The 12,339-nt window shown below is 47.0% G+C and overlaps 1 protein-coding gene and 1 long non-coding RNA gene across 4 annotated transcripts in view; one reads left to right on the top strand and one right to left on the bottom strand.

The window, feature by feature from the left end:
• Positions 1–4,614, top strand: part of LOC135054953 (uncharacterized) — a 36,324-nt gene extending 31,710 nt beyond the window's left edge. Inside the window, exon 3 of the long non-coding RNA XR_010243601.1 lies at positions 4,398–4,614. This is a non-coding gene — a long non-coding RNA (uncharacterized LOC135054953). The remainder of the gene's footprint in view (positions 1–4,397) is intronic.
• Positions 4,615–4,616: 2 nt separating this feature from the next.
• Positions 4,617–12,339, bottom strand: part of RNF20 (ring finger protein 20) — a 108,484-nt gene continuing 100,761 nt past the window's right edge. For all 3 annotated transcript variants that reach the window (XM_063958448.1, XM_063958450.1, XM_063958449.1), the window contains exons 16-20: positions 10,916–11,128; positions 9,632–9,757; positions 9,404–9,544; positions 8,030–8,131; positions 4,617–6,094 (exon numbers count right to left, since the gene is read on the bottom strand). In XM_063958448.1, the coding sequence (XP_063814518.1) occupies positions 5,918–6,094; positions 8,030–8,131; positions 9,404–9,544; positions 9,632–9,757; positions 10,916–11,128 (759 nt within the window). In that variant the 3' untranslated portion in view covers positions 4,617–5,917. The remainder of the gene's footprint in view (positions 6,095–8,029; positions 8,132–9,403; positions 9,545–9,631; positions 9,758–10,915; positions 11,129–12,339) is intronic.

The raw sequence follows: 12,339 nt of genomic DNA, 5'->3' as shown, positions 1-12,339 counted from the left end.
GGGGCAACCCACGCTTCATTACACACGTCATTTAATTCTTCTGATTCAGGAAAAACTATAGGTAGTTTTTTCATACCCCACATAATACCCTGTTTAGTGGTACCTGTAGTATCAGCTAAATGTAACGCCTCCTTCATTGCCAAAATCATATAACGTGTGGCCCTACTGGAAAATACGGTTGATTCGTCACCGTCACCACTGGAGTCATCGCCTGTGTCTGGGTCTGTGTCGACCGACTGAGGCAAAGGGCGTTTCACAGCCCCTGACGGTGTTTGAGTCGCCTGGACAGGCACTAATTGATTGTCCGGCCGCCTCATGTCGTCAAACGACTGCTTTAGCGTGTTGACACTATCCCGTAGTTCCATAAATAAAGGCATCCATTCCGGTGTCGACTCCCTAGGGGGTGACATCCTCATATTTGGCAATTGCTCCGCCTCCACACCAATATCGTCCTCATACATGTCGACACACACGTACCGACACACAGCAGACACACAGGGAATGCTCCTAACGAAGACAGGACCCACTAGCCCTTTGGGGAGACAGAGGGAGAGTTTGCCAGCACACACCAGATTTAGAAGCGCTATATATATATCAGGGATAGCCTTATAATAAGTGCTCCCTTATAGCTGCTTTGTTATATCAAATTATCGCCATAAATGTGCCCCCCCCTCTCTGTTTTACCCTGTTTCTGTAGTGCAGTGCAGGGGAGAGACTTGGGAGCCGTCCTGACCAGCGGAGCTGTGAGAGGAAATGGCGCCGTGTGCTGAGGAGATAGGCCCCGCCCCTTTTCTGGCGGGCTCGTCTCCCGCTATTTAGAGAAATCAGGCAGGGGTTAAATATCTCCATATAGCCTCTAGGGCTATATGTGAGGTATTTTTAGCCTTTATAGGTAATCATTTTGCCTCCCAGGGCGCCCCCCTCCCAGCGCCCTGCACCCTCAGTGACTGCCGTGTGAAGTGTGCTGAGAGGAAAATGGCGCACAGCTGCAGTGCTGTGCGCTACCTTTTGAAGACTGCAGGAGTCTTCAGCCGCCGATTCTGGACCTCTTCTGTCTTCAGCATCTGCAAGGGGGCCGGCGGCGTGGCTCCGGTGACCATCCAGGCTGTACCCGTGATCGTCCCTCTGGAGCTTGATGTCCAGTAGCCAAGAAGCCAATCCATCCTGCACGCAGGTGAGTTGACTCCTTCTCCCCTCAGTCCCTCGCTGCAGTGATCCTGTTGCCAGCAGGAATCACTGTAAAATAAAGAACCTAGCTAAACTTTTTCTAAGCAGCTCTTTAGGAGAGCCACCTAGATTGCACCCTTCTCGGCCGGGCACAAAAATCTAACTGGAGTCTGGAGGAGGGTCATAGGGGGAGGAGCCAGTGCACACCACCTGATCGGAAAAAGCTTTACTTTTTGTGCCCTGTCTCCTGCGGAGCCGCTATTCCCCATGGTCCTTTCAGGAACCCCAGCATCCACTAGGACGTTAGAGAAATATTTATATGCCAATTTAGTGCCCCCCCTCTCTTGTTTTACCCTGTTTCTGTAGTGCAGGACTGCAGGGGAGAGTCAGGGAGCCTTCCTCCAACGGAGCTGTGAGGAAAAAATGGCGCCAGTGTGCTGAGGAGATAGGCTCCGCCCCTTTTTCGGCGGCCTTTCTCCCGCTTTTTTATGTAAAAATAGGCAGGGGTTAAATACATCCATATAGCCCAGGAGCTATATGTGATGTATTTTTTGCCCCCCCCCCAGCGCCCTGCACCCTCAGTGACCGGAGTGTGAAGTGTGCTGAGAGCAATGGCGCACAGCTGCGGTGCTGTGCGCTACCTTAGTGAAGACAGGACGTCTTCTGCCGCCGATTTTCCGGACCTCTTCAGTCTTCTGGCTCTGTAAGGGGGACGGCGGCGCGGCTCCGGGACCCATCCATGGCTGGGCCTGTGATCGTCCCTCTGGAGCTAATGTCCAGTAGCCTAAGAAGCCCAATCCACTCTGCACGCAGGTGAGTTCGCTTCTTCTCCCCTTAGTCCCTCGATGCAGTGAGCCTGTTGCCAGCAGGTCTCACTGAAAATAAAAAAACCTATTTAAACTTTTACTCTAAGCAGCTCAGGAGAGCCACCTAGATTGCACCCTTCTCGTTCGGGCACAAAATCTTAACTGAGGCTTGGAGGAGGGTCATAGGGGGAGGAGCCAGTGCACACCAGGTAGTCCTAAAGCTTTTTACTTTTGTGCCCAGTCTCCTGCGAAGCCGCTATTCCCCATGGTCCTTTCGGAGTCCCCAGCATCCACTAGGACGTTAGAGAAAGGGTGTAACTCAATATTATACCCCTTTCACACCAGCAGCTTTGAACACGGGTTATTAGCACATGAGCGCGCATAACGTGTTCCTGTGCGGTGTGAAAGATGCCAGGGGCAATAAACCGGTTTGAGCGACCCGGTATTTCAACCCGTGTTCAACCCAGCTCGCTGTGTGGTGTGAACGGGAACCAGGTCAGTGCGACCCGTTTCCTGTTCAGTGTGTGGACGGGTGGCGCTTGTATCATGTGATCTCCCAGCATCGCCAACGCCGCGTCACTGCCGACGCCATGAACCCGGCCGGGTGCAGTCTGCGGTGTGAAAGGGGGTATTGAGGCAGGTCGCACACTGGGAGCTCTCGTGTCAGGCTCCCGCGTGCGACCCGCCTCAGACGGTATGAAAGTGGTATTAGACAATGGGGGTCATTCAGAGTTGATCGCTAACTGCCGTTGTTCACAGTGCAGCGATCACGCTAAAAATCAGCATTTCTGCGCATGCGTATGGGGCGCAATGCGCACGCGCGACGTACTTTCACAACAAACGATGCAGTTTCACACATGGTCTAGCGACGCTTTTCAATCGCACTGCTGGCCGCAGAGTGATTGACAGGAAGTGGGTGTTTCTGGGAGGTAACTGACAGTTTTCGGGGAGTGTGTGTAAAAACGCAAGCGTGACAGATACAAACACAGGCGTGCCTGGGGAAACGCGTGCGTGGCTGGCCGAACGCAGGACGTGTTTGTGACGTCAAAACAGGAGCTAAATAGTCTGAAGTGATCGCAAGCTAGGAGTAGGTCTGGAGCTACTCAGAACCTGCTTGAAATTTTTTTTGTAGCCGCGCTGCGATCCTTTCGTTCGCACTTCTGCTAAGCTATGATACACTCCCAGAGGGCGGCGGCTTAGCGTTTGCACGGCTGCTAAAAGCAGCTAGCGAGCGAACAACTCAGAATGAGGGCCCATGTGAGATAATTCACCTCCAACTGCACAACGTTACAGGAACTTTGCAAAGCTTACGGGAAAGCATTATTTCCCAAACACACAAAGGGTTTTGAAGAACACTGCATGAAACAAAGTTCTTATAGTTAATAATGCTAGGAAAAAGCAGTAATGACATGAAATGTAACATTTCCATAGTTTCAATAATATATGAAATCATTTACACACATTTTTTTGGCCATTGCATCATTTCAGAATTTTCATAAGAGTGTATTACAGGTGTATATTAAAATCACTGGGGGCAATTCAATTGTTGTTTACGTGCCTCTATTCAATTGTTGCTCCGAACAGGTGCAAGTACATCAGGCCCCCATCATTTCTCTTGGACCCTCCAGAGGTGGCAAGCAGTGGGGGTTTTTGGTGCACAGACAGCATTTTCCTTGTCTTGTACATTATATGGGTTTAAACCGGGATGAAGTCATGTGACACCCGCTCAGGATCCCGGTTGTCCCCATACCGATGCCGGAATCCAGAACAATCAAAATGCCGCCAGACAGAATGACGACTCACAGGGACTATTCCCACTCGTGGGTGTCCATGACACCCATAGAGTGGGAATAGTACCTGTGGCGAGCGCAGCGAACTACAGAGTCCACAAGGGGCTTTGTTGCGCACCCCCCCTCCGTCGACATTTTGCTGCCAGGATCCCTGGGTCGGTATGCAGCACTCCGGATTCCCGAACGCTGGTCTCCCAGCCCCAACCCGTTTAAACCATGTGCATTTGGGTGCGACAAGCACGATAAGTAATGGGCACGCAAAACAACTGAATTCCTCCCTTCAGCAGCTGTTTTATGACGATAAATATGAATATACAGATAAGAATCTGGGGTTGACTAAATAATGAAGGACTCAGGAGCCAGTGAGAGCCAGGGGGATGTTGTAAAGGAGCACCCACTGACATTAACAGGAAGGACACACTACAGTAGTCTGCACAGCATCATTGTTTTTCCTAGGTTATCTGTATAAGCAGCTGCAGGTATTTGTCCGCTCCTGATACATAAAAGGAAACCAGAATAGTAAATAGTTGACAGTGCTGAGGTAGTGTGCCATACACACAGACGTGACATCCTATACTCCTGCCCTAGTCGCTGCAATGAGCGCTAACCTATTTCTACCTGTAATGCCTTTCAGGGGCTATCGCGTGGGGACCGCCGCTACATGTTCAGTATCATCAGTGTGTACAACCCAGAACCGGACAGGAGGCGACTGTACCACAAACACAAATTACTCTGCGAACATGTTCTGTCACAGTGAGCATGCAGGAAATGCACAGCCCTTTTTGTAAATCATCAATTTTCTGTATCACAAAATAAAAAACCATCTAATAAAAATATTTAAAAAAATGGCACATACAGAAAAGAAATTTATTTATCCTCCAAAAATACAGGCAGCAATTTTTAAAGGGAAGGGATTCATCCTGGGCCCTGCAAATCCCTTTCGCGATCTCCAGAACTAATATCTAGAATCAATAAGTAGCCTTTTCACAGTGGGCTGGACACTAGCACACAAGCACATTGGGGTAGATTTACTAGCCAGCAGTTTGTCAAAGCCGCTGATGATTTGCAACTGTGACTGATATATGGCAACTGTGACTGATATATTCAAAGTGGCAACAGAAATAATAAATGCTAAACCTGAATTGCCGTTTATTTCAGTTGCCTTTTCAAATCCATTGGTTAATGCTGCTGGTCACCGGTGGCTTTGATGAACCTTGGGTTAGTATACCTACTCCCGTGACTCACCCAGTACCACACAGCACAGCAAGCCAAACATACGACAGGGGACTGAACATCCAATAAAGGTTCATCTAATCACAGAAGGCAACTTGGCAAGCTACACAAATGTGTAAAAGTTCCAAACTATGACAGCAGTTACGAGGTTTGATATGTCAAGTGACTTTCTGTCCAGTCCTCACTGCATACACAGGTCTGTGTTATTACTAACCATATTAGGCACCAAGAGGCTCTCTGCTGTGTCTTACTATTACCTTGCAAGTCTTTGACGTTATACAGGTCTGTCTGTAATCCTTCTATTTTTTTTCCCTGCAGATGCAGCATGACTACTTATATCCTCCAAAGTTTGTGCGCGGGTTATTCTAATATTTGAATGTACCTAAAGGCCTTATTGGAAATCCTGAACTTTAACACATATGTTTTCATAAGTACCCATTTGTTTCGAGATAAATTACTGAAAATGTAAGATCATGGCGGCCATGTTGTTTGACTGTCCAGGGTCACTATTGAAAAGGGTAGACAAACATGAGACTGCATTTCTTGTACTTCGACCCAGCCTAGCCTTTCTTGTGAATAGGATGGTATGGTCTGTAGATTTTGTGACCAGAATAAATATTTACAAACAAACCACAAGCTAACTCATCTAACCATACAGTGATAAGCGATGGCAGTTGCTGTACTGTGCGCATAGACAGGTGGATCCTTGATAACCTTGTGTGGTAAAATGGATAAGGAGACTCTACACATGCTGTTTCTGAGGTGACGTGCAAGGTCATCCCAGGATGTAAGGTAATGTGCGTAAGACAGGGGCCGTGAAGGTCATGTTCTTGCTTGCAATACACGTCTCTGTCCATACAGGGCGCTCACTGAGTTGTGCATTCATTGAGAGACTCAACAAGGCCTTGAGAAGTCACCCATTCAACCAATGTAAATACGATGGAAGTCGTTGGCACCGAAGGCTGCATTGCACTTGGGACACTTGCGCTGTCTCGTGTCATACCGTGTCTTGACACACTCAAAGCAGAAAACGTGGAAACACTTAGTCAAAACAGCATCCATCTTACGGGAGTTGCAGCACGGACAGGTGAGGCGAGACTGAGGAAGAAAGCAAGGTGATTGGATGAAGAATTGTATTATAATAAACACATTAGTGTTAACTCTCAGTTGGGTGTAAAGCAGGGTTGGAACAATTTTATTTATTTTTTATGTATTTAATATGGTTTTTGTTTGTTTTAAAGCTAGTTTTTTTTTGCATTAATGTTTTAATGGGAAAAAAGAATTGAATCCTGCTTATTATATTAATACTATGCAGCATTGCTATGTATTAGAAACGTTGATCAACCATATTTTAATAGTTTCTAATACTAACACTCCACAGTTATTAGGCTTTGATGTGATTAATTTTACAATTTTCATAAAACCGATTCTTTTACTTATTCTTATTATGTCTGAATATATGTAGATAGACTAAACACATTAAAACATATAAAGTACACTCAGATATAGATGAAACTGAAAATAAGAATGTTAGTGGTGGTTGTCTCCTGTCCTAGAGAATTGTTAGGGGAGGAGTTTGAAGAATCTTAGCTGATGCTAGGCAGACTTGGTACCTTTCTGATCTTGTTCAACCCTCTCTATTTCTCTGTTGTGTGCATGAATTTACTGCATTGGTTCAGCTCACTCAAATGAAGACCACAAACAAGAATGTGGAATAATATCAGGGGATTCCCTTATAATAGGCGTAAGTAGTCACTGCGCCACATTGCCTGTAGTGACAGCATTTAAAAAAGAAAAAAAAATGGTTTAAACCAGCCAACCCTGGTGTTAAGCAAAAAAGAGCAAGTCCCTTTGCACCTTGGTAAAACCATGCTGCACTGCAGGTGGGGCAGATGTAAACTGTGCAAAGAGATTTAAGTTTGGTCGGGGTGCCCCAAGCTAAAATCATAAATTGCTGTGTACAAATAAAGCTGTCCAGCATTTGTGGGCAACATGCAAAAACATTCAGAACATAATAAATGTATTTGCACCCATTGCATTGTAATATGCTTTGTTCCATATACAATGATACAGTACTTGCTTTTTATACTCCATTGAGTGCTATGAATATAGCACACATTTGCATGAGAACCAAAGCAAAAAAATAAAAACCAAAACAGTTTTTATCTGTCTAGTACAAGTTAAACACTATAGCAACAGTGAACATGGAGTTAACATCTGTACTAAACCAAAGACACCAACCAGGAATTAGCTTTTATTTATTTTAAGTTGGATAATGAAAGGAATTATCTGTTTGGTTGCTGTGCCTTTAATACCATTTTGAAATACTCCAAAAATGTTGGTAAGGAACTTTCCCTGTATTTAAATATATTTTGAACCTACAATGAAATATACTTTGGGGTCTATTCATGAAGCAGTGAAAAGTGCGGAGAAGTGAGTCAGTGGAGAAGTTGCCCACGCTAACTAATCAGCTGCAACGTGTAGTTATATAGTATGCAAATTATAAATGTTACGTCATTGCTGATTGGTTGCCATGGGCAACTTCTCCACTGGCTCACTTCTCCACACTTTTCACTGTTTCCTGAATAGACCCCTTTGTAAGAGAGTAGCTCTAGTCACCACACTCTAACCCAGACCCGCCCCCCCCCCCAATGGATGTTAGAGACATTCTGCATTGTTCATAAATGTACAGCTAAAACGTATGGCAGAAGGGAAGTCAGAAATTGGACCCTGATGGCCAACTATATTTCTATAAACCATTAGCACTATAAAGCTGGGTACTCAATGGAGTGATCTCACCCGGATCGTTCAGTTTGTTTGGGCCAACCAGACGATATCGCATGTGACGCCGCACTAAGTAATGAAGGACAGAACGATCCTTCATTACATCGTTCTCATTTGTTCACACGGTACGATATGTCGGCCAGCATATCGCCCGGGTACACACAGCTCCTGTGTGTACCCAGCTTTAGGCACCAGTCTGAGCACAGTTATTACATACAGAAAAATAATATATACAGTTACACTTCTAACCTTGCACTCTTTGATCTCTTCCATTAAAATCTTATCACAAGTCGGCACCAAATCAGGTTTCTTTGTAGATTCCAGTTTCTTTCGAAGACGAGATATATCCTCCTGTATGTACAATAGCAATGTAGGCAAGGTTATGCAAACAGATTTATGCCTGAAACACACACACACACATGGAAAGACCAGTCCAAGCTCCCTAACGTAACAAGCGCACGCACAGACTAGGGCTAATTTTTACAGAAGCCAAATTACCCACCAGTATATTTTTGGAGTGCGGGAAGAAAACAGAGCACCTGGAGAAAACCCAAGCGAACACAAGGAGAACATACAAACTCCACACATAACAGGCCCTGATTGGGAACTGGTGAGTAAAAGCTGACAGACAAGGGACCTCATTCAGATCCCAAAAGATCTGTGGCATATGGGTACTTTGCACATGTGCAGTACGGGTCTGCGATGGCTGATGCACATTGGTATCAGACGGTCAGTGATTGACCATCAGATGCCATTTGGAGGAGGTGACAGTCTCAGTTTTTTATAACGGCAGCATTGCGGTGGAGAGAAGAATCCAGGATCTCAGTCAGAGGATTGAGATTTCCTGGCCTCTGTGTAGTAAATGCGGCGTCAGGCTCGCGCGTCCCCATGGGTGACGCAGCTGCCCGATGGTGTGGGAGATGATACAATACTGCGTCCTATGACACAGCTCGGATCAGTAATGCATGCAGGAGGCCTGAAGCCTACGGCTACATTTCCATACTAGAGCTATCGCTGCTGCTTCTATGTTAGCAGTGGAGATACCAAACACATCTGAATGAGGGCTTAGGTGGCCAAACAGGCCTTTCTTTCATTAGGAACAGAGGGTTCTATTTACTAAGCATTAGATGGAGAGAAAGTCGACAGAGATAAAGTTCCAACCAATCAGCTCCTGTCATTTTTCAGCCTGTGACATGTCAGTTAGGATCGAATTGGCTGGAATCAGTACTAAATCCCGCTGGACGGGATCTGGCGGTCGAAATACCGACGCCGGAATCCTGACCACATAATCCCGACAGGGGTGGCAAGCGGAACGCAGCCCCTTGCGGGCTCGCTTCGCTCGCTACGCTCGGCACACTATTATATTCTCCCTCTATGGGTGTCGTGGACACCCACGGAGGGAGAATATGTCGGGATTCCGGCGTTGGTATATTGACCGCCGGCATTCCGTCCGGCGGGATCTTAACCGCCTCCCGATTGGCTGGTACTTTATCTCCGTTGACTTTATCTCCATCCAAGGCTTAGTAAATAGACCCCAGAATATATATTTAAAAAAAGGCACACAGAGCTGTATAAGCTAAAGCGGAAACAGGAAACCAGGCTGCACAAAAGATCCAAGTTTACCTGTGCCCGTTTGTAGTTGAAGGCATCCTTTTCTCGGCTGGCACTATTCTCTATTATTTCCTTCCGCAGGTCTTGCAGCTTTTTCTGAGACATTTCTAGCTGAGTCCGGAGCTCCTCGGCCTGCTGGGAGGCATCCATCGCCTGGAGGGAAGGAACAATCAACAATGCAGTGGTTGTCCAGGGGTCATTTAAACATGCCGCAGATATGGGAGGTGAATGGAGCAGTACCTTGCGCTTGCTGAGATCCAGCGCCTGAGTCCGCAGAGTCAGCTCCTTCTCCCCCGTGGTGATGCTGCTCTGCAGTAAGTGCTCTTTCTCTTCCAGCTTCCGTAGAACCTGTAGCTGAGCATCCACCTGCAATCACAAGTCACAGGGAGGCAGCAGAAATCAGTGTCTTACTCCTTCCCCGAATGCTATACACTACATTATGGGGCAGCGAGCAATTACAGTCTGGAGTACACACAGCTCCTTCGGGTCTTTTAAAGAGAGCAGTATGAGTTACCAACGCATGGGATCCCGGTGCTCGAAATACCGACGCCGGGATCCCGATTTTTACGAAGCCGACGAGTAAGGGGTGTTCTCCCCTCTCACCAACACCCTAACCCTCCCCCTTGGTGCCTAACCCTAACCTCCCCCCATAGGTGCCTAAACCTAACCCCCTGTACCCATGGACTAAACCTAACCCCCCCTCCCCGCAGCCTAACCCCTCCTCCCCCAGCCTAAGCCTAACCCTCCAAGGGAGGTGCCTAACCCTAACCCCACTCCCCGCAGCATAACCCTAACCCCCCTCCCCCGCAGCTTATCTGCCTTGCGACGCAGTGGCTCCTCATTCAGGATTCCGGCTGTCGGTATTTCAGGGCCGGGATGGTATACCCATTCTGGATTCTGGTGTCTACATTCAGAATAGAGTCAGTATTCTGGCGTCGGTATTCTGACTGCCGGGATCCTGACTTCTTCCCCTTTTAAATAAGCACTAGCCTGCTATAAAGCTCATCAGGTACTTATTCTCTTTCTTACTCTCCCTGTGTGCGAGTGGTTTCTATGGGAAAGCCTCCGACAGTGTATATCTGCAGCAGTTTTTACAAATATTAATTCAGAACAGCATTTACTTTAATGAACACCAAGCACGATCTAGATATAGGGTAAGCAGGCTTCTTGTAGGTGTATACTTATGGGCACATACTGTATTTATTGTAACTATACAGCAGTTCTTTTACAAAGGTTCAGTTGACTTTGTAACACCTGGGTGACTCTTTCTAGAAGGCCTCATCCGTGCACACGCAGCAGTTTTCTCTTTTGGCGGCTCGAAATAGAACTTAATATAAAACAATCGCCACGGAAACAGGAAACCATTAAAATGCACAGCATGGATATTCTAGTAAGACTTGTGGCAACCTATAAGCCTTGTAGATCATGGTTGCCCCTGTGTGAAGCATAGGTGGCAGAGAACTTGCGTCATCTGCTTTATTTAGCTGGGGACACACTACATCTGTCAGTGGGAGCACACAGCACCTGGGTACGCAGCGTGAGCAGCTGATCAGCTAGCTCCTCCTTCTCTTCCTTGAGAAGCTTGTGGATCTGGTTGGATTTGATCCTTTCCGACATCAGCTTGAAGTTGGCGTCATCTTTCTCCCTCAGCTGCTGCATCAGGCGGATGTTCTGCTCCTGCATGTCCTCAAACGCTTGCCCTGTGACGTCCATCTCCGAGAGCAGGGCATCCTCCTCCTGTCATGCACAAATGGTTACTACAATGCACAGATGTGCCTGACACACAGTACATGACTTTATAGCACAAATGTGTACTGTATCAAGATCAGTGGTTCTGAAATTGTGTGCTGTGGCACCCTGAGGTGCTGAGAACACTTGCAGGGGTGCCTCGGGTTGGTGATCCAGGAACAATTCTAATTATTTATGGTCAGTGTAATAGGCAAAACCAGTGCTGGTGGCTTCCAATCATAAAATATGTCCCTCACCACATAACTGACCCGAAGGATGACATATAAACACAATGTACTTAATTTATTATTTCTTTCTAAATTTCTCAATAAGAAACTGTTGGCCTAGGGGTGCCGTGATAAATAATTCTGATGCTCTTTGCGCCGTGGCTCAAAAAAAGTTTGAGAACCACTGATCTAGATATAGAATTTGACATTAAACAAACATTACTGCAATAAAATAAAGCTGTTGCTAAGACTCAATATGACATGATAAAAATGTTACTTGATAAAAGGAGAATTTCCATAATGGTACAGTAGTTAGCATTGCTGGCCAGAGCGCTGGGGTAATGGGAACAAACAGAACCGGGGCCCTCTCTGTGTATGGGTTATATGTACACCACATTTTTGTGTGTTTCCTCTCTGTACTTCGGTTTTCTCCTAGACTTCAAAGACATGTTGGTAGGGAAGCACCACTGGGGCAGAGACTGATGCTAATTATTCTCTGGAAAGCGCTGTGTAATATAGTGTTCACTCTAGGCTGTTTTAGCAGGGCGCCGCGCCCTGCGGGTTTTTTACAAGGCAAAACCCGCCCTGCCCCTTTTGCGGCGCCCTGCTAGAACAGCGGCCGCTTCCTGCCCTCCCAGCGTGTAAAGATGCCGTGCGCATGCGCGCGGCATCCATTCACGCATTGGGAGAGAGCTGGGGGAAGCCCAGCACCGACGGAGGTGCTGGGCATGCCCCCAAAAGTGACGTCGCCGGCCACAGACGCCCTCTATAGTAGCGTCTGTGGGCCGCACCGCCCACTAAAATGATGGGGCGTGGCCACGTCCCCTAATTTGCACGGCCGCGTCCCCGTTTCGGCCGCGCGCGCGCCAATGTGCCCCCGAACTCTGGCGCCCTGCCCCTGCCTCATTCTAGGGAAAACACTATAATATGTATGAAACCGATAATAAGTATGACGGGTGTAGTCATGTTCCAACCGCGTTATCAGTCTCCAGT

The sequence above is a fragment of the Pseudophryne corroboree genome, chromosome 3 (genome assembly GCF_028390025.1).
Source record: "Pseudophryne corroboree isolate aPseCor3 chromosome 3, aPseCor3.hap2, whole genome shotgun sequence".
In the NCBI taxonomy this organism is placed as follows: Eukaryota; Metazoa; Chordata; class Amphibia; order Anura; family Myobatrachidae; genus Pseudophryne; species Pseudophryne corroboree.
This window is presented reverse-complemented; position numbering and strand designations above follow the sequence as displayed.